General features: G+C 37.9%; 1 protein-coding gene across 1 annotated transcript in view; it reads right to left on the reverse strand.

Moving 5' to 3' along the window:
* Positions 1–22503, reverse strand: part of UGGT2 (UDP-glucose glycoprotein glucosyltransferase 2) — a 142106-nt gene that overhangs the window by 110692 nt on the left and 8911 nt on the right. The window contains exons 3-7 of the mRNA XM_068984374.1: positions 17065–17195; positions 14603–14715; positions 9935–10109; positions 6682–6778; positions 529–601 (exon numbers count right to left, since the gene is read on the reverse strand). Coding sequence (XP_068840475.1) covers positions 529–601; positions 6682–6778; positions 9935–10109; positions 14603–14715; positions 17065–17195 — 589 coding nt within the window. The remainder of the gene's footprint in view (positions 1–528; positions 602–6681; positions 6779–9934; positions 10110–14602; positions 14716–17064; positions 17196–22503) is intronic.

Below are 22503 nucleotides of genomic sequence, written 5' to 3' on the forward strand. Positions count from 1 at the left end.
CAGAGAGCACTCACCATCCTATTCCTTGTCTTCAATCAGTGATGCAAGAAAAGCAAAGGAGGAGAAGTTTACTTTTGGAAAGGTTACTTATATGTGTATATAAAATGAAGACCAGAAGTTAAAAGGTATTTAATATGGCAATCTTGGGACAGAAATTTAGGGAAATAAATATTTTTTCTTTTAAGACATGAAAGTGTTGATTTTTTAATGCTAAAAACCTAATAACAACTATGAGTTTTGTAACCCATCAGAAAAGATTCTACAAATTTTTGTTTTAGTTTTTGACCAGAGATAATGCAGATCATTTTAAATTTCCATTATCTCTAATCGTACTCATTATCCTGTGGAATTAGTGATTATTTTTCAATTTTGAGCTTTTTTGCATTAACCCTGTGTTACTTTTGTAATAAAAACAGTAAAATATATATTTTTAGAATGTGAGACATATGCCAACACAACATATTGAATCTATTCCTTTAAAAACAAGCTTAATAGTATAGTAATAGTTTCAATTCTATTCAGGCTTACTTTAATTTCCCAAAGAGAAATCCTTGAACTTCATTTGTTTCAGTAACATCTTCTGCAGTAGTATTAGCCACAGCTATATTTTAGAAACAAAAACAAAATAAAATGAACATATTTCAGACTGGAAGAGGAATATGTGATAAAAAATTAGAACTCAAAATCAAATTCCCTTTTTTTTTTTTACCTTTTCTTTCATGGATCAGTCTAATGATACAAGAGTGTGCTCTCTTAGCAAACAATCTTGACTACTAAATACAACCAGCTATATGCTCTATAGATCATTCTGTAGTCAAGCTCCATTTTATACTGGAGTGATAAACCAAGAGACTGATCCAGACTTGCCCAAAGTTTCCAAGTCTCTGGCAGAGGCATGGGTTGGCAGTGGCCTGCTGAAGGGCTGGGGGCACTGAGTGTAGCAGTGCAAGCATGGGACCTTTTGAAAGAGGTCACCATTATCTTCATTATCTTCACCATAGTTTGGTCACAGGTAAATAACAAAGGTGTTCATTGGAGGACTGATGCCGAAGCTGCAACTCCAATACTCTGGCCACCTCATGCAAAGAGCTGACTCATCGGAGAACACTATGATGCTGGGAGGGATTGGGGGCAGGAGGAGAAGGGGATGACAGATGACGGTGGATGGCATCACTGACTCAATGGACATGAGTCTGAGTGAACTCCAGGAGCTGGTGATGGACAGGGAGGCCTGGCATGCTGCAATTCATGGGGTCGCAAAGAGTCAGACAGGACTGAGAGACTGAACTGAACTAACAAGGAGGGAACACAGCCCCACCCATCAACAGAAAATTGGATTAAAGATTTACTGAACATGACGACCGAGGATAAGATGGCTGGATGGCATCACTGACTCGATGGACGCGACTCTGAGTGAACTCCGGGAGTTAGTGATGGACAGGGAGGCCTGGTGTGCTGCGATTCATGGGGTTGCAAAGAGTCGGACACAACTGAGCGACTGAACTGAACTGAACATGGACTGGAATGGGTGGATTTAACTCAGATGACCATTATATCTACTACTGTGGGCAGAAATCCCTCAGAAGAAATGGAGTAGCCATCATGGTCAACAAAAGAGTCCGAAATGCAGTACTTGGATGCAATCTCAAAAACGACAGAATGATCTCTGTTGGTCTCCAAGGCAAACCATTCAATATCACAGTTATCCAAGTCTATGCCCCAACCAGTAATGCTGAAGAAGCTGAAGTTGAACGGTTTTATGAAGACCTACAAGAACTTTTAGAACTAACACTCAAAAAAGATGTCCTTTTCATTATAGGGGACTGGAATGCAAAAGTAGGAAGTCAAGAAACACCTGGAGTAACAGGCAAATTTGGCCTTGGAATGCAGAATGAAGCAGGGCAAAGACTAATAGAGTTTTGCCAAGAAAATGCACTGGTCATAGCAAACACCCTCTTCCAACAACACAAGAGGAGACAGTACACATGGACATCACCAGATGGTCAATACCAAAATCAGACTGATTATATTCTTTGTAGCCAAAGATGGAGAAGTTCTATACAGTCAGCAAAAACAAGACCAGGAGCTGACTATGGCACTGACCATGAACTCCATATTGCCAAATTCAGACTTAAACTGAAGAAAGTAGGGAAAACCACTAGACTATTCAGGTATGACCTAAATCAAATGCCTTACGATTATAAAGTAGAAATGACAAATAGATTGAACGGATTAGATCTGATAGAGTGCCTGAAGAACTATGGACGGAAGTCAGTGACGCTGTACAGGAGGCAGTGATCAAGACCATCCCCAGGAAAAAGAAATGTCTAAAGGCAAAATGGTTGTCTGAGGAGGCCATACAAATAGCTATAAAAGAAGAGAAGCAAAAGGCAAAGAGAAAAGAAAAGATATATCCATTTGAATGCAGAGTTCCAAAGAATAGCAAGGAGAGATAAGAAAGCCTTCCTCAGTGATCAATGCAAAGAAATAGAGGAAAAGAACAGAATGGGAAAGACTAGAGATCTCTTCAAGAAATTACAGATACCAAGGGAACATTTCATGCAAAGATGGGCTCGATAAAGGACAGAAATGGTATGAACCTAACAGAAGCAGAAGATATTAAGAAGAGGTGGCAAGAAGAACAAAAATCTTCATGACCCAAACTCACCTAGAGCCAGACATCCTGGAATGCGAAGTCAAGTGGGCCTTAGGAAGCATCACTACAAATAAAGCTAGTGGAGGTGATGGAATTCCAGTTTACCTATTTCAAACCCTAAAACATGATGTTGTCAAAGTGTTGCACTCAATATGCCAGCAAATTTAGAAAACTCAGCAGTGGCCACAGGACTGGAAAAGGTCAGTTTTCATTCCAATCCAAAGAAAGGCAATGCCAGAGAATGCTCAAACTACCACACAATTGCACTCATCTCACACACAAGTAAATTAATGCTCAAAATTTTCAAGTCAGTCTTCAACAGTATGTGAACGGTGAACTTCCAAATGTTCAAGCTGGTTTTAGAAAAGGCAGAGGAACCAGAGATCAAATCCCAACATCTGTTGGATCATCAAAAACGCGAGAGAGTTCCAGAAAAACATCTCCTTCTGCTTTATTGACTATTCCAAAGGCATTGACTGTGTGGATCACAAAAAACTGTGGAAAATTCTGAAAGAGATGGGAATACCATACCACCTGACCTGCCTCTTGAGAAACCTGTATGCAGGTCAGGAAACGACAGTTAGAATTGGACATTGAACAACAGACTGGTTCCAAAGAGGGAAAGGAGTACATTAAGGCTGTATATTGTCACCCTGCTGATTTAACTTATATGCAGAGTACATCATGAGAAATGCTGGACTGGATGAAGCACAAGCTGGAAGCAAGATTTCTGCGAGAAATATCAATAACCTCAGATATGCAGATTACACCACCCTTATGGCAGAAAGCGAAGAAAAACTAAAGAGCCTCTTGATGAAAGTAAAAGAGGAGAGTGAAGAAGTTGGCTTAAAACTCAACATTCAGAAAACTAAGATCATGGTCTGGTCCCATCACTTCATGGCAAATAGATGGGCAAACAGTGGAAAGTGACACTCTATTTTTTTGGGCTCCAAAATAACTGCAGATGGTAACTGAAACCATGCAATTAAAAGACACTTACTCCTTGGAAGGAAAGTTATGACCAACCTAGACAGCATATTCAAAAGCAGAGACACTACTTTGCCAAAAAAGGTTCGTCTAGTCAAAGCTATGGTTTTTCCAGTAGTCATGTGTGGATGTAAGAGCTGGACTATAAAGAAAGCTAAGCAGCAAAGGATTGATGCTTTTGAACTGTGGTGTTGGAGAAGACTCTTGAGAGTCCCTTGGACTGCAAGGAGATCCAACCAGTCCATCCTAAAGGAAATCAGTCTTGAATATTCATTAGAAGGACTGATGCTGAAGCTGAAACTCCAATACTTTGGCCACCTGATGTGAAGAACTGACTCTTGGAAAAGACCCTGATGCTGGGAAAGATTGAAGGCATGATGAGAGAGGGACGACAGAGGATAAGATGGTTGGATAGCCTCACCGAATCAATGGACATGAGTTTGAGTAAACTCCAGGAGTTGGTGATGGACAGAGAGGTCTGGTGTGCTGCAGTCCGTGGGGTCGCAAAGTGTCAGACTCTAATGAGCAACTGAACTAGAGTGAACTGATTAACCAAGAAGTCTGCAAGAAACCCTGGGCTTACCTCTTAGGCCAGCAAGAAATCTAAATCCTAAAACATACAGGAGTTCTCATATATTTCTGACAATTTCAGACATAATCAAGAAATCTTTAGATAGACACCAAAACTCATGGCCTCAAAGGATAAAAATATATTTTATATTCATTTCCCTTCCCCTCTCCTTTACTTACCAAATTGTTATAGTATATAGTGTGGTAAGGGTATGTTTGAGGGTACTTCAGGTTCTAAGAATCAATCTGTGACCTTTTACAGCAAGGGGCTATGCTCCATCAGAGGGCATTAATTACACTTCTCCTTTCTTATTCGTCTGAGAGTGTCGACTTCTAAGACCACAAATAAAAACCCTGGAATGCTTTAATCAGGTAAACATTTACTGCCTTCTATAATGCCCACTGCCTGCCAGACAGACGCCAGGAGGAGAGATGCGAAAGGCACAAACCTTCCTGGGTGGCAAATGAGAGAGACAAATAGACAGCTTTAACAGACTGTTTAAAACTTTTCCAAAAGGAAGCATAAAATATATGGAATACAGAAAATGGAAAAATCCTCCTCTGACAGAACAGGAACATAGGCAGCCATCTCAGAAGTACTGACTGAGACATATAATTCTTAAAAGATGAGTAGGCCTCAGACAAATAAGAGGTGGAAGGAAGGTTTCAGGCAGAGGAACAGCATATGCTAAGGGATGAAAGTACTCCAGAGGTCATAAAGGCTTGGCACAGAGCAATACATGGACCCATGCAGGAAACAGAAAATTGTTCTGTATAGTAGTGCAGTGTTACAGGACCACAGGTAAAAATGAGAGGTCTGAGAGGCAGTGAGAAGGCAGAAAGAGGCCAGGCTGTGGAAAGCTCCACTGTGTTATAGGACTTTAATTTATGAGGAGGTTACAAGGAACCACTAAGGTTACTTAGTTATTTAGGTAACTAAGGGTTTCTAATTGGTAGAATCACAAAGTCAGAAGTTCTGATTGAACACAGGAAGTTCAATCAGAAAGTACTGTGGAGAAGAGATGGATTATTCTCTTTTGGAGATGAGAGGATTAAGGTTCCCGAAGACAAGGTCAGTTGGAAGCCTGATAGTCATAAGCAGAGGGGAATAAAAGAAGTGAACTAAAGGAGTGGCAAGTAGAATGAAGAGAAGATATATTACAAATATATGATAAAAGTTAACCTGAAGTTTGTAATATAGGTAATATATGTAATCACATGACTTTTTAAAGAAACTTCTACAAGCCCAAGGACAGTTAGAAAATGCCTATGCTACTACCATGACTGTTAAATAAGATGTGTGTGTGCATGTGGGTGTTAAGTCACTTCAGTCGTGTCCAGCTCTTTGCAATCCTATGGACCGCAGGCCGCCAGGCTCCTCTGTCCATGGGATTCTCCAGTCAAGAGTACTGGAGTGGGTCGTCATGCTCTCTTCTAGGGGATCTTCCTGACCCAGGGATTGAACCCAAGTCTCTTATGTCTCCTGTTCTGTCAGACAGATTCTTTACCATTGGGAAGCACTAAACAAAGTACTAAATTATAAAGCACTGTAGAGCAATATACAAGCTATATGGAAATATAAAAAATCTGGGCATTACTATTTCAGTAATGGGCTACACTTTTTCAGTAACCAGCAGGATTTCAATTACAATAATACAGATGTTGATCTGTAGCACACTCAGTAGGAGGGACTAGAGCTAAGGCCTTGTAATCAGAGCAAGGCCTTCAGGACCAGAGCTTGAATAGAAAAACAAAGCTGAAGCTGAAGCAGCATCAGAGAGCATGTAACAGAATGAATTAGTAATTCTTAACCAAGAATCAGGTATAAATAAATTTCCAATGAGCCAGGTAATAAAAGATTTCCATAAGAATCTGAAAAGTTCTTTATTGTTTTTAGGTCTCCAGATTCTTTCATCTAGAGCATGCATTCAGTACACAGAACATAGATACTGGATTGGTAGATTGCAGATCTAATCAATCTAACCAAATATTCACAGGACTTTCCCATCCCATTTCAAAACAAAAACACAACACAAAACTAACTTTATTTAAAAATAAATACTTCAGACCAAGCTTTGTAAGGCAGTGCTACCAATGAGTTTCAGGTTTACCATGACACAACCCCTTTAGATCTGCAATCTTTGCCCCCAGGGGATGATTAGGTACATCACAGGCCAGTCTGAACTGGGTGAGCCCCTTCATAGTCATAAGCAGCCTCACCTATTGCTTCTACACATCCTACATGTAGTATCAATTTTTATATGTTGCTGAAAATGACTGGGAAGCCATTGAATATAACCAAAATAATATGCTACTTCCAATTTTTGAAATTTCTGAGAGCATAATAACATGAAATACATTTTAGTTTAAAATTAAATTGTCTCCAGACTCATATTAACATGTGTAGGATTAAATGGAAGTATGTAACCCTCCAATTTTTTTTACTCAAATATAGAGAATAAACTTACTTTTGACTTGAGTATCATCCAATGCTTTGTATTCTGTACTCTTAATCGCTAGCTCCACACCATAGCCAGATAAATACATTTTCTGTGAGGATGGTTTCTGTTCAAATACATTAAAAAAAAAAAAAGAGAGAAAATATTTTGTCAAACACCTGCTTTTGAATTCAGAATGACTGTGTGTTGGGACATGAGGGTAAATCATTAATACTGAAGTTTTTAATCACTGTGAAATACTGCTATTCAGGGGATATTTATATTCTCTCTAAAGACAGTTTATCAAGGAACTAGAAACTTATTGATGACCACTTCTTTACTTTCTAAAACCTTTGTCATGACACTAATGCTTTAATTACTCTTTTAAAATGAAAAAAAGTATTTGATCTTTTTCTGTTATACCATGATAATTTTGCCATCTTTCCCATGAATTAATTAACAGAGGATCCAATACAAGTGAGTTTCTACAAAACTGTACTCTTTGGGGAGAACTACACATTTCCTAAACCAGTAAGTGCTTTCATTTGCTAGCTGTCTGGATGGAGGGCAACTAGAGTGTCCCCAAAAGCAAATACTGGAAAGCAGAGACAAAGGAAACAAAAAAACTCAGTGCCTTGAGCAATCTATTCAGTTCTTTCTTCATGTTTCTCGATGATTAAAATATACCAAATGCCACAGGTTAGCACCTATCCTTGCAGTGAGAGGTCACAATTTGCCTAAAACTGAGTTGTCTGAAGTATTTGTGATCAGAATTCAGTACCTTACTTTCTTTCACCTTATATATTAAGGGCAAACATAAAATGTACTTCTAGAAATTACCATATGAAAAAAAGAAGTCATATTTTTTAAAAAAGTAAGCAACCTGGATGAATACATGTAAACTTTTTAGAAGATTGTCTAAGGTTCTTTCTGGCTTCTAGGCTGAATTCTTATCAGTTGTGCTATAATCATTACCATTTGGCATATTCTTCCATGGGTTAGAAAACCTGTTTAACCTAGTACTTAGCAAACTCCTGTGAAGATGGACTGATGCTGAAGCTGAAACTCTAATACTCTGGCCACCTCATTCAAAGAGCTGACTCACTGGAAAAGACCCTGATGCTGGGAGGGATTGGGGATAGGAGGAGAAGGGGACAACAGAGGATTAGATGGCTGGATGGCATCACAGACTCGATGGATATCGGTTTGGGTAGACTCCGGAAATTGGTGATGGACAGGGAGGCTTGGCGTGCTGCGATTCATGGGATCGCAAAGAGTCGGACATACTGAGCGACTGAACTAACTGAACTGTGAAGATGTTATGCCTTGGTTTAACTAAGGTCTGCATGAGGGCAGTTTTGCAATCCTACACATGACAGAGGAAGAGGCAGACACCAAATGGAAAGGAAATCTTAATAGTATACTACTCTTTTCACTCTCTTCTTTCCTCCCTAAACTTCCCCCAAGCCTTAAAAATAAGTAAGTATATAACCTGAGTGATTATTCCTGGACTATTTTATTTTCAAATAAGATGATGTAAGAATTAGCTTCAGATATGCGGAAAGTGTTTTTGCTGCCCACACTAAAATTTAATTTGCTAATTTCTCAGGCACATGCTATAATAAAAGATAGCATGAGAAAACTGGGTTGTTTATAATTATAGTAAAGTTTAAAGTCTTTTAAAGAGTTTTCAGTTTCATACAGGTCAATTAAAAAATACATTTTGACTGTCCACTCAAAAGACAATTAGTTGGTGGCTATGCTCTAAATTCACATATCTTGTTATAATTCATGAAAGAAATGCAATTTCACATAACCAGTTTCCATCATCAGTTCCGGAACAGTATTAGCTCCTCGGTAATAAAGATAAATGTTCATTAATTTCATATTTACTTTCTCTATTTTAAAATGTATTAATATAAAAATCTGAATCATAGTTTAATAACTCTGGATTTGCAAACCAAAAATTCTCACAAGCTAAATCAACTTTTGAGAGGAATCTTTCTTCATCATCCTATTTCTTCTTTCCCTACAAAAAAAGCATCTGTTCAAAAGGTAGCGTGAATAAATCTGTTTTTATTAGAATTATATGTTGACTAGATTTTCAGTATAAATATTTTGGATGCACAATATGTAATTAATTAAATAGGTTATAATTTGATGCTACAAAGTACCCAGATAACTGTTGAGTATGCTTTCACAGAAGTATATTTAATGGTCACATTCTCCAAAGAATAGGCTGGGACACTGATTCTTAATAGATGAAAATGCCACCCAGCAGGAGCATATTAGAATCACTTAGGGACTTCTTTAAAAAAGATAAATATATACTGTAATCTCACATTCTTTTTCTGATATAACTGACATATAACATTGTATTAGTTTACAGTGTACAATAAATATAATGATTTGATATCAAATCAAACCTTCGAACAACATAGGTTTGAACTATGTAAACTGCAATGATCTAATTATACATGGATTTTTTTTCCAATTGTAAACTACGCTATTACATAATCCTTGGTTGGTTGAACCTGCAGATTCTGAACCATGGATACAGAGGAGTTGTATATTAATACTTACCACGAATATTTTGGGAAGTGCAAATTAAAACACTCTTTCCATGTTTGGAATATGAAATAAAAAAGAAAAGTCCTTCTAAGGGCCATTTTAGTGTGTGAGGTGAGAGTTTTGGTTGTGTTTGTGTTGGTGGGGGGTGGAGGTGTTAAATAAAATCTGAGGTAGCATAGTAATAAGTTCTATGAAGTCATTAAAAAGTGGTAGAGTGTTATAGCAGTGAGAGTCGGGAGAGTGGGGGATAATACAACACATTTGATCTGAAACTTGAATAAGTAAGCAGCCTTTCAAACAGATTGGTTTGAGAGCATTCCTATACAACGCTTAGCACAATGAACTAATATATACTATCAATATATCAAGTTAGATTTCCTCATTATAATACATTTTCATTAAAAATAACTATGTTTATTAGTCCTACCAAATATTATACATCCTATTGTTGTATGGTTTTGTTTTTTATCCAAGTTGTAAATCTGTTCCAGATATATATATGATAAGGGAAAGAAACATAAACAGGATACTTTCCAGAAAAGACACAGAATCCCAATATATTTTTCCACATAAAATTCACATTTGATAGTTGTGTTATCAGATATAAGTATTCTAGGAAAAGTTATTATGTAAAATCTAGTAGAGAAATTATAAAAAGTAGTTATAAAAATTTTTTATAGCCAAAGTAATCTTGAATAAAGCAAGCATGTACCTGAATGTAATGCCGAAGAACATAAAGAATTTCCCCATTTTGAGCTTTTTCAGACAACACTGTGTGAAATTTACGAAATGCTCTTGTACCCACTTCTGCATAGAGAATAATCACTGGTAAATTCTCTTTGTCTGTAGGAAATTTGTGATCTCCTTTAAACAGATAGGGTCTGGGCCTAAAATGAAAACAAAACACAAACAAGAACTGAAAGTAAAGAGCATATGAGAAATAAATCATGAAACCAAAGAGTGGTGCCTCTAATCTGCCAGTTGGTCATCTTCCAAGTGGCAGACCAGATAGGTAGGCCACTGGCAACAGCCCAGGGTCAGTAAAAATGTAGCAAGTTTCATTAGGGGTCAAGAATTCTTCAGCAATAAGAGAACTGCCTTGAATTCTGCCCCCATCTGCTTTTGGTTTTACATAGATGCAGCCTGGATGAGGGCTTTCCAGGTGGCATCAGTGGTAAAGAACTAGCCTCCCAATGCAGGAGACATAAGAGATGCAGGTTTGATCCCTGGGTCAGGAAGATGCCCTGGAAGAGGGCATGGCAACCCACTTGAGTATTCTTGCCTGGAGAATCCCATGGACAGAGAAGCCTGGCAGGCTACAGTCCATGGGGTCACAGAGTCAGACATGACTGACACAACTTAGCACACACAGAGCCTGGATGAAAAGCAGCAGAAACCCTAAGACACCATCAACTTCAAACTGAGCTGAATGTATCAATAACTTGATGCAAGCCTTAAGGGAAAAGAGAACTGAAGGCCCCACTGAATCAGAGATTTTACTTCAGGTAAGGGACTGGGGCATGTGCTTTGTCCCAAAGGAGAACTACTGCCCCTTTGCCATGTAACCCTAAGATCACAAAAGGTCAAAGTAACAGTGCTCTTGAATATACTATTTCCACTTGACCAGAGACAATTGCTGGGTCCCTTCCACCGTTAGTCATTGAATCCTAGTTGACTTAGGCCAAAATGTAAACATCAGATAGAAGAGTTACAAGGCTTCCTGAGTCAGTTCAGTTTCAACTAAAGCTCAGCAGTAATCTTTTTAAAAGGGGTGTACTTGATGGCTGAGTCAGGCAGGTGGTGCTGTTGTACTCGGAAACTGCATTCCTGTGCACTCAGGCAGCCATTCAGTCTGTAACTGAAGTTGTGATTTCCTCCTCTCCTCCTGGGATTCTATGTTGTTTCTGTTGGACCACCTGGGAATGTACTACATGTGGTAGTCTCGCAATGAGAGTGTCTCCCTTTAGACTTTATGAGTGTTCACATCACTCAAAGCATATACATGTACAATATCAATACCAGTTCCAGATTCAGATGTGGGAACCAAAACAGTAAAAATAAAAGTACACTGAATTGGCCTAGTGTGCATGCTAAGTCGCTTCAGTCATGTCCAACTCTTTGCAACCCCATGGACCATAGCCCACCAGGTTCCTTCGTCCATGGGATTCTCCAGGCAAGAATACTGGAGTGGGCTGTTCTCCTCCAGGGGATCTTTCCGACTCAGGGATCGAACCTGCGTCTCTTACATCTCTCGCACTGGCAGGCGGGTTCTTTACCACAGCACCACCTGGGAAGCCCCAATTGGCCTAGAGATCATTTTAATTCCCTTTCCCATTATGCGCATCTTCCAAACCACAGCAGTTGAGTCTGGGTGCCTTTTCCTGAAGTAACAAAGACCTAAAACTCTGTATGAGGAGCTACAGTAGCAGGTATTAGAAGACTGCTATCACCCAGCCAGAGGCACAGGGAGCGAAGAACAGCAGAGGGAGAGAGAGGGGGCAGCAGGAAAGAAATTCAAGTGTTGAGCTTTTGTCTCCCCAACCCACGGGGGCCTTGTCCTTCCTCTCCCAGAAAGCCACGTTGTCTGTCAATGTCCCACCCTTGTTTCTAAAACCGTCAAGAACTGTAAAAGGGCTGTGGCTTGGTTTCAGCCTACTTACAAAGTAGTAAGTTGGGCTTCTGTCATGTCTCATGTCTGGCAGAAGTCCCATGTCTGGCAGAAGACGTGAGACTCTTGTGTCAAAGACAAAGAGGTTTATTGCTCAGGGCAGAGCAAGCAGAATGAACATTACACCTGCTTCCTAAGTTTCACAACAGGGTATGTGTAACAAAATATGGACCCAAATGGATACTACACAAACAGTGGGTGTACAAGAAACACTGTACCTGGGAAATCACTGTTTTATAATGAGCCCACTCTTCTTTTCAAAAGCAAAATTTTGAAATTTATTTTCAACATTAGGAATTATGTAATTCCTCAAGGTTGCTCACTACAAACACAACCATAAAAAATGGTTCAAGTAAAAAGCAGTCCAGATCTTGCCTTTTTTACTTGTCAGACCCAGCAAGAATATGCAGGAATTCACAGGGTCTGTGGCAGGGTGCCTCTCCTAACAGCTTGATGTTAACCTTGTATTAAATCTTAAATTAATTTAGATTTAATATCTAAATATTAAATATTTAAATCTTAGTTTCCACAAGAAAATTGAAATATCAGACATCAGAAGTCAGAAACCAATAGCAACTCTAAACTAAAAGTTATCAAAATTCCCTTTATAAAATGCACTAAAAAAAAAAAACACATTAGGGCAGACAATTTTGGAGTTAGTCTATTAATGCTTTAGAGGAATATATAATTCCCATGCAAAATTAACTCTTACAGAATAACATGGTTGCCTAATTCACTATATGAAGTTAGAATAACATTGAAATTGGCATAAATAGTTTAAATAACAGTTAATCTCATTAAAGTAGAAAAATGAGCCTTAATAAAAGCATAAGCAATCAACAAAAATACCACACCATTAACAAATAGTTTTCCCTAGCAACACAAAGAAGGTGTAATAGTTTAAAATATATTACATAACATGTCCAAAGAGAGAAACTTTGAATTCATCTTAATAGGTGAAAAACAGTTCATAAAATAAAACAATTATTTCTAATTCTAAAAACAGAGAAGAGTATAAAACTTCAGAGTTTTAAAAGAAGGAGTGAACAGAAGACATATGATGTTATCCACTGAGATTTGATATAGTAAACATTTAAATTCTTTAAATTAACTAATAGATTTAACATAATTCTAATTAAAACTCTATCCAGGTTTTTTAGGGAGTCAGTTTGACAGGAAAAAAAGGACTCTAATGTTAGTCTGAAAGCATCAACAAGGGCAGAGCTAAGAACTTTTGGAGGGGGGGTAGAAAAAGCAGCTATGAAGAGGAAATTGTCCTGTGAGACACTGGAATAAATTATTAAAGCAATAAATACTAACAACATAGCACTGTTACAAGAAACCTAACAGTATAAAACAAAGTTATAAAATAGATCATAGTATAAATACAATGAATATAATAACTGACTAGCACCTGAAGGGGGGAAAGATCTGACTGGATCCTTGCCTTTCTATGAAAATAAATTATACATATATTAAAAGTTTAGGGTAAAATAAAAACTTTAAGAAAGCTACTGGAAAATATTAATAAAATCTCTTACTCAGGTTTGGAAAAAACTGTCTCAGTATAAAATCATACACAGATAAAGGAAAAATCAGGCTACATAAAAAAAGTTTCTGTATATTAAAATTAATATGAAATATAAGAAAATATTTGAAAGATTCCAACAAATAAGTACTAATATGAATTACTAAATATACATTACTGTCTAACATATAAATAACTCTTTCAAAATTAGAGAAACAACTTTAATACTGTTTAAAGTATAAACAATCAGGCAGTAAAACACCTACTGGTAGGTACTACTCTGTAAAAATCACTACTAAGTTAATAATCTCCTCCTTCTCATATTCATTTGCATTAAATACTTGGAAGAAGAAAAATGTTTTGAATAATGTGTTTATAAAAAGGTAATTCTATATTTCTGTTATTTTTAATTTCCAAGGTACACATTCAATTTATATTTAAAGAGATATAGTCTAGATAAATCCACAGTTTTATATGTTTACAGGCATACCTCATTTTATTGGGCTTTTTGCTTCATTTATGGCACTTCACAGACAACTGCATTAATCACTGAAGGTTTGTGGCAACTGTGTTGAACGAGTCTATGGTACCATTCTTCCAACAGCACTTGCTCACTCCCTGTCTGTGTCACATTTTTGTAATTCTCTAATTCTCGCAGTATTTCACACTCTCCTCCAGCAAAAAGATTAAGACTCGCGCAAGGCTCAGATGGTTAGCATTTTTTAGCAATAAAGTGTTTTTAAATTAAGGGATGTACATTTTTTAGACAAAATGTCATTTGTATACTCAACAGACTATGGTTTAATGTAGATGTACTTTCATATGCACTGGGATACCAAAAACTTCAAGTGAATTACTGCAGTATTCACTTTATTGAGGTGGAACTGAAGCCACAATATCTTTGAGGTCTGTCTGTATTTGAAAAAGCTAACTTATGCATATAAAATATCTCTCCCATGTGTTTTATGGTATTTTGGTATCCTAAAATCAAAAGCTAATCAAGACAAAATATTGAAAGTACTTACATATTTTAGGGAAGGACTTAAGACTCAGATAAATATTCAGAGCACATTCTTTTAAACACATTCTTAGAATATTACAATTTTTATTGCAAGAAATTTCTATTTCAACCCTCATCTCTCTTTATAAACTGCTCCTTTTACTATAGGCTATCATTAATTTACCTTGAAGCAGCCTTCTTCAGCAGCTTTTTAATCTCATTAATTTTACAGGTGTATTTCTTATGGATAACCACAAATGCAGCACAGCCATCTGGTGGGGGCTCATCAGCTGCAATCTAAGATTTCAAAGACGACACTTAGCTACAGTAGCTGGTAATTACAATATCATTTTTAAAACTCACACATTACTTTGATTAAAATAGCTTATCAACTACTATTAAGTTATTGCTCTAGTTAAAGTAAAAATATCTATACACAGGGAGAATCAAACAATTAAACAAAATCAACTTTATAGTAGGAAAATATGCTTTGAAATAGTTGAAAATGTCCCATCAAACTAAAATATTTATAGTTAATTTCAATGGTGATTTGTCCTCATATTTCCTTATCTCAGTTCAGTTGCTCAGTTGTGTCCAACTCTTTGCGACCCCAAGGACTGCAGCACATCAAGCTTTCCTGTCCATCACCAACTCCCAGAGATTACTCAAACTCATGTCCATTGAGTCAGTGATGCTATCCAACCATATTATCATCTGTGATCCCCTTCTCCTCTGGCCTTTAATCATTCCCAGCATCAGGGTCTTTTCCAAGAGTCAGTTCTTCACATCAGGTGGCCAAAGTATTGGAATTTCAGCTTCAGCATCAGTCCTTCAAATAAATATTCAGGACTGATTTCCTTTAGGATGGACTGGCTGGATCTCTTTGAGTTCAAGGGACTCAAGAGTCTTTTTCTCCAACACCACAGTTCAAAAGCATCAAAACTTCAGTGCTCAGCATTCTTTACGGTCCAACTCTCACATCCATACATGACCACTGGAAAAACCATAGCTTTGACTAGAGGGACCTTCATTGGCAAAGTAATGTCTCTGCTTTTGAATATGCTGTCTAGATTGGTCATAACTTTTCTTCCAAGGAGTGTCTTTTAATTGTATGGCCATCTGCAGTGATTTTGAAGCCCCCCAAAATGGTCTGACACTGTTTCCACATCTGTTTGCCATGAAGTGATGGGACCAGATTCTATGATCTTAATTTTCTGAATGTTGAGTTTTAAGCCAACTTTTTCACTTTCTTCTTTCACTTTCATCAAGAAACTCTTGAGTTCTTCTTTGCTTTCTGCCGTAAGTATGGTATCATCTGGATATCAGAGGTTGTCGACATTTCTCCCGGCAGTCTTGATTCCAGCTTGTCCTTCATCCAGTCCAGCACTTCTCATGATGTACTCTGCATATAAATTAAATAAGCAGGGTGACAATATACAGCCTTGACGTACTTCTTTTCCTATTTGGAACCAGTCTGTTGTTCCATGCCAGTTCTAACTGTTGCTTCCTGACCTGCATACAGGTTTCTCAAGAGGCAGGTCAGGTGGTCTGGTATTCCCATCTCTTTCAGAATTTTCCACAGTTTGTGGTGATCCACACAGTCAAAGGCTTTGGCATAGTCAATAAAGCAGAAATAGATGTTTTCCTGGAACTCTCTTGCTTTTTCCATGATCCAGCAGATGTTGGCAATTTGATCTCAGTTCCTCTGCCTTTTCTAAATTCAGTTTGAACATTTGGAAGTTCACGGTTCACATACTGTTGAAGCCTGACTTGGAGAATTTTGAGCATTAATTTACTAGTGTGTGAGATGAGTGCAATTGTGTGGTAGTTTGAGCATTCTTTGGCATTGCCTTTCTTTTGGATTGGAATGAAAACTGACCTTTACTAGTCCTGTGGCCACTGCTGAGTTTTCCAAATGTGCTGGCATATTAAGTGCAGCACTTTCATAGCATCATCTTTCAGGATTTAAAACAGCTCACCTGGAATTCCATCACCTACACTAGCTTTGTTTGTAGTTACGCTTCTTAAGGCCCACTTGACTTCATATTCTAGGCTGTCTGGTTATAGGTGAGTAATCACACCACTGTGGTTATCTGGGTGGTGAAGAACCTTTTTGTATAGATCTTCTGTGTACTCTTGCCACCTCTTCTTAATATCTTCTGCTTCTGTTAAGTCCATACATTTCTGTCCTTTATTGTGCCCATCTTTGCATGAAAAGTTCCCTTGGAATCTCTAATTTTCTTGAAGAGATCTCTAGTTTTTCCCATTCTATTGTTTTCCTCTATTTCTTTGCACTGATCACTGAGGAAAGCTTTCTTATCTCTCCTTGCTATTCTTTGGAACTCTGCATTCAAATGGGTATATCTTTCCTTTTCTCCTTTGCCTTTCGCTTCTCTTCTTCTCACAGCTATTTGTAAGGCCTCCTCAGACAACCATTTTGCCTTTTTGTATACATCAAATAACTATAAAATTAATGAAATGTTTAATTATAATCAATGGTAAATATGAAAATATAATCAATGATAGACTATGGAACCAGGTTTATAAATTGTAGATCTTTTTTAACTAAAGATATTCACATTGAGAAATTTATTTATGTTTCTAGTATGCTTCTTTGTCAAATACAGTCTGGGTATTTTTACATACTTGTTGAAACATCTGAATAGTTGGAGAGTATGCCCTTATAGAGAAAGCAAACTTTAAGAGATTGATATGTAAATTGTCCAAAAATTGTCCAGCTTTCTTTAGGATTAAGTTGTTGTAAGAATAATCTGATTCTGTGAAAAGAATTCAAAAGAAAAGGATGTTAGTATTTTGTATTTCAACACATTAGCACATCTCTCAGTGTACAGCTAACTAAACTAATGTCATATTTTAAGTTTGGAACAGAAGGTGTTACAGCCAAAGGGAAAATCAAGATCTCCATATTTTAATTTACTTCATTTGTACCTTCCAGCGAAGTCCAGGCAATCAATACAAGCCCAGATGAAAATAATCTTGCCATTAAAATCTAAGTGGAAGGCACCAACATTCACTCCCAGGTTGCAGAGTTATAATACATGGATCAGAAAAGGCCCTACTTAAAATTTAAGAGGAGACGAAGAACAGCATAGAACTCTACACCATCTCTAGGCCAATTCTTAACCTGCAATTAAAAATTATTTGTATAATTTTTTGTTTAATGCTATCCTTCCCATTAAGCTAAGCTGTTGAGGCAGGAATCTTTTCTAGTCTTTCAATTATACCTTTCTACTCTTGGCATACAAAATAAGACATTTAATACATTTATGGAATTAATATTTAAGAAGGGAACAGACCTTTTCATTAAGGCCAATAATACTTTCCTAACCCTGTATTTCAAAGAGTCATCATATGAGACTCAGTATGCTCATTCACTTCTACTTCAACAAACTACAGGTGATTTTTCAGGAAGTTATACTGAGTTCCCCTCCAACAGTCAAAAAATAATGCAAGATTTGCTTTGGTCGTAAAAGCAACACAAAAGCAACTAAAGAGATATTATCTTTAAAATGGATTTTTAAAAATCCTAATTGCTACAGGGTCAATAACATAGTCAAAATTTAATCACAGAACAAAAATAAGACTACATCAGTCAAAATGGATTGGTTTTACAAGAAAATAGAGAACGGAGTCAACAGAAACAAATCTGAGTAGTACCAGGCAGAGACATCAAAATTTGTCAAGGTCACTGTTAGTTGCTCAGTTCTGTACGACTCCCTGTGACCCCATGGACAGTAGACCGCCAGGCTCCTCTGTCCACAGGATTCTCCAAGCAAGAATACTGGAGTGGGTAGCCATGCCCTCAGCCAGGGCATCTTTCTGACCCAGGGACTGAAACCACGTCTCCTGCATTGCAGGCAGATTCTTTACCGTCTGAGCCACCAAACTGTCTCTAATGTAGTAACAGATGTAGGATTCAGGGGTTTACACAAAGAAAATATGTATTTTAGGCTTAACTTGCAAGACAATCATGAAAGCATTGGACTATTTTATATTTTAGGTAATGTTTAAAAATAACTAAATCCTTGCTTACCAACTAACCTGCCAATAATGATTTTGCTCTTTCAATATCTTTCATCTTTAGTTTCACCTTTCACTCAGTTTTTTACATATTGGCATTTAATATACATAAATAACTCATTTAAAAAAAAAAGCCACACCAGCACCTAATGAGTTAGGTACTGGCTCATCTTATTTGCCTCATAGTCAGTCCTGGAAAATTTAACAATACTTTGTCTCTACTTCCTCAACTTACTATAGTGTTTCAATAACATACCAGTAAAACTGCTCTCTAACTCACTACTAATTCTTCTGTTGATAAAGGTTAATATTTATATTACTTGGTTCATCTTTAGTATTTGGTAACATTGGGCTCCAAAATCACTGCAGATGGTGACTGCAGCCATGAAATTAAAAGACACTTACTCCTTGGAAGAAAAGTTATGACCAATCTAGATAGCATGTTGAAAAGCAGAGACATTACTTTGCCAACAAAGGTCTGTCTAGTCAAGGCTATGGTTTTTCCAGTAGTCATGTATGGATGTGAGAGGTGGACTATGAGGAAAGCTGAGGGCCGAAGAATTGATGCTTTTGAACTGTGGTGTTGGAGAAGACTCCTGCGAGTCCCTTGGACTGCAAGAAGATCCAACCAGTCCATTCTAAAGGAGATCAGCCCTGGGTGTTCTTTGGAAGGACTGATGCTGAAGCTGAAACTCCCGTACTTTGGCCACCTCATAAGAAGAGTTGACTCACTGGAAAAAGACTCTGATGCTGGGAGGGATTGGGGGCAGGAGGAGAAGGGGGACAACAGAGGATGAGATGGCTGGGTGGCATTACCGACTTGATGGATGTGAGTTTGAGTGAACTCTGGGAGTTGATGATGGACAGGGAGGCCTGGCGTGCTGCAATTCATGGGGTCACAAAGAGTCGGACACGACTGAGTGACTGAGCTGAACTGAACATCTATCACTTATCTCTCAATATGGCTTTCATGATACCACATTTTCTAGGTTTTTGCCTACCTCCACTGGTACTCCTTAGACTCTATCTCATGTTCTTCTCTGGTTATCTCTTAAACACTGGTGTTCTTTATCTATTTTCTTCTCATTCCATCCTTTCTCCCTGTAACTGCCACTACCTTTTTGGTGTTGCTAATTTCCAAATCCTATCTTTCAGCTTAGATTTTTTAACTTAAATCTCTCACTCATATCTGCTTACTGCATATCCTCACTTGGATATTCTACAAGCATTTCAAATGTGACACATCCAGACAGCAAACATTTTCCTACCCCAAATCTGATTCTCATTTATAAGTAACTAAGCTAGAAATGTCATAACCTTTTCTAAAAATCTTTCCTCTAAAATATATAGACAACTTTACTTGTCCAGAAACTACTAAAATCTTTATGGACTTTGAGAATTTTTATATGCTGAGAACATGGAAAAATGAAAATTGACAGACTCTAGAGTCAGATAAACCTTGGTTGACATTTCTGATTCACCACACAAAACACAGGTTAGCTAATTATCTTGAGACATCAATAAATACATAACTCTGTGGGAGAACCATACAAAATCATTTAAAAACAGGTATCACTACGAACAAAGCTAGTGGAGGTGATGGAATTCCAGGTGAGCTGTTTCAAATCCTGAAAGATGATGCTGTGAAAGTGCTGCACTCAATATGCCAGCACATTTGGAAAACTCAGCAGTGGCCACAGGACTGGAAAAGGTCAGTTTTCATTCCAATCCAAAAGAAAGGCAATGCCAAAGAATGCTCAAACTACCACACAATTGCACTCATCTCACATGCTAGTAAAGTAATGCTCAAAATTCTCCAAGCCAGGCTTCAGCAATACGTGAACTGTGAACTCCCTGATGTTCAAGCTGGTTTTAGAAAGGGCAGAGGAACCAGAGATCAAATTGCCAACATCCACTGGATCATGGAAAAAGCAAGAGAGTTCCAGAAAAATATCTATTTCTGCTTTATTGACTATGCCAAAGCCTTTGACTGTGTGGATCACCTAAACTGTGGAAAATTCTGAAAGAGATGGGAATACCAGACCACCTGACCTGCCTCTTGAGAAACCTGTATGCAGGTCAGGAAGCAACAGTTAGAACTGGACATGGAACAACAGACTGGTTCCAAATAGGAAAAGAAGTACGTCAAGGCTGTATATTGTCACCCTGCTTATTTAACTTATATGCAGAGTACATCATGAGAAACGCTGGACTGGAAGAAACACAAGGTGGAATCAAGATTGCCGGGAGAAATATCAATAACCTCAGATATGCAGATGACACCACCCTTATGGCAGAAAGTGAAGAGGAACCAAAAAGCATCTTGATGAAAGTGAAAGAGGAGAGTGAAAAAGTTGGCTTAAAACTCAACATTCAGAAAATGAAGTTCATGGCTTCCAGTCCCATTACTCCATGGGAAATAGATGGGGAAACAGTAGAAACAGTGTCAGACTTTATTTTTTTGGGCTCCAAAATCACTGCAGGTGGTGACTGCAGTCATGAAATTAAAAGACGCTTACTCCTTGGAAGAAAAGTTATGAGCAACCTAGATTGCATATTCAAAAGCAGAGACATTACTTTGCCGACTAAGGTCCGTCTAGTAAGGCTATGGTTTTTCCAGTAGTCATGTATGGATGTGAGAGTTGGACTGTGAAGAAGGCTGAGCGCCGAAGAATTGATGCTTTTGAACTGTGGTGTTGGAGAAGACTCTTGAGAGTCCCTTGGACTGCAAGGAGATCCAACCAGTCCATTCTGAGGGAGATCAGCCCTGGGATTTCTTTGGAAGGAATGATGCTAAAGCTGAAACTCCAGTACTTTGGCCACCTCATCTGAAGAGTTGACTCATTGGAAAAGACTCTGATGCTGGGAGGGATTGGGGGCAGGAGGAGAAGGGGATGACAGAGGATGAGATGGCTGGATGGCATCACCGACTCGATGGATGTGAGTCTGAGTGAACTCCGGGAGTTGGTGATGGACAGGGAGGCCTGGCGTGCTGCGATTCATGGGGTCACGGAGTTGGACACGACTGAGCGACTGAACTGAACTGAATTCAGTGTTTAAAAGGTTTTAACATACTGGCACATAATGTAAACTGTCCTCATGAAATAGCAGGAAACTAGCACCTGAGTTCAAAAAGTTAATGTTCAACATTTACACTGTGTTTTAGGCAAGTCTATCACTGAAATTATTCTTCAGTGTAGAGTATTTAAAAGGCCTCATGGAGATTCAACAACCTAGAAAATTATAAGTAACTAAGGGTTTTAATGTATTCTCTAGGATAATGTCTTGAAAACAAATTCAGTGAAGTCTGATAGTTTTTAACATATTTAATTCCTCATATATACTATTTCTTCCTATGCCTAGCAAGATCAGCAATGAGGTGGCAATATGCATTTGACTCTCACCATTATGAACAACTTCAAGTGAATTATATTTTTGTGTTAGTAATTCTTAATACAATTCATTTTAGCTGTTCAATCTTGAAATACATACGTCTCCTATGCTTGAGTTTAGGTATTCCTGAGCTTATATTCCATCTTGTTAATGACCTGCCTCGTCTGTCCAGACATGATGTTTCATTTAGGTATAAAATATGCTAATAAACCTAAGTGACTTAAAGGGTTCAAAATTTATAAAAGTAATTTTCAAGACAGCTTCTCCAATAGAAAAGGTCACCAAAGAAGTCCATAAACATGTACTGAGAAGAAAAAATTTGAGATAGGGGCACTCAGGATTTCAAGTGAGAGCCAGAAAACCTGGTGTTTGTTTTTTAATTATCATGAAAACCGGATATATTCATCTTTTTTTAATCTCAAATAGCAAAATTAAAATTACTGTTCACTCGCTCAGTCACATCTAACTCTTTGCGACCCCATGGATTGCAGCACGCCAGGCTTCCCTGTCCATCACCAACTCCCATAGTTTACTCAAACTCATGTCGGTGATGCCATCCAACCATCTCATCCTCTGTCGTTCCCTTCTCCTCCCATCTTCAATCTTTCCCAGCATCAGAGTCCTTTCAAATGAGTCAGTTCTTCGCATCAG

The sequence above is a fragment of the Capricornis sumatraensis genome, chromosome 12 (genome assembly GCF_032405125.1).
Source record: "Capricornis sumatraensis isolate serow.1 chromosome 12, serow.2, whole genome shotgun sequence".
Lineage (NCBI taxonomy): Eukaryota > Metazoa > Chordata > Mammalia > Artiodactyla > Bovidae > Capricornis > Capricornis sumatraensis.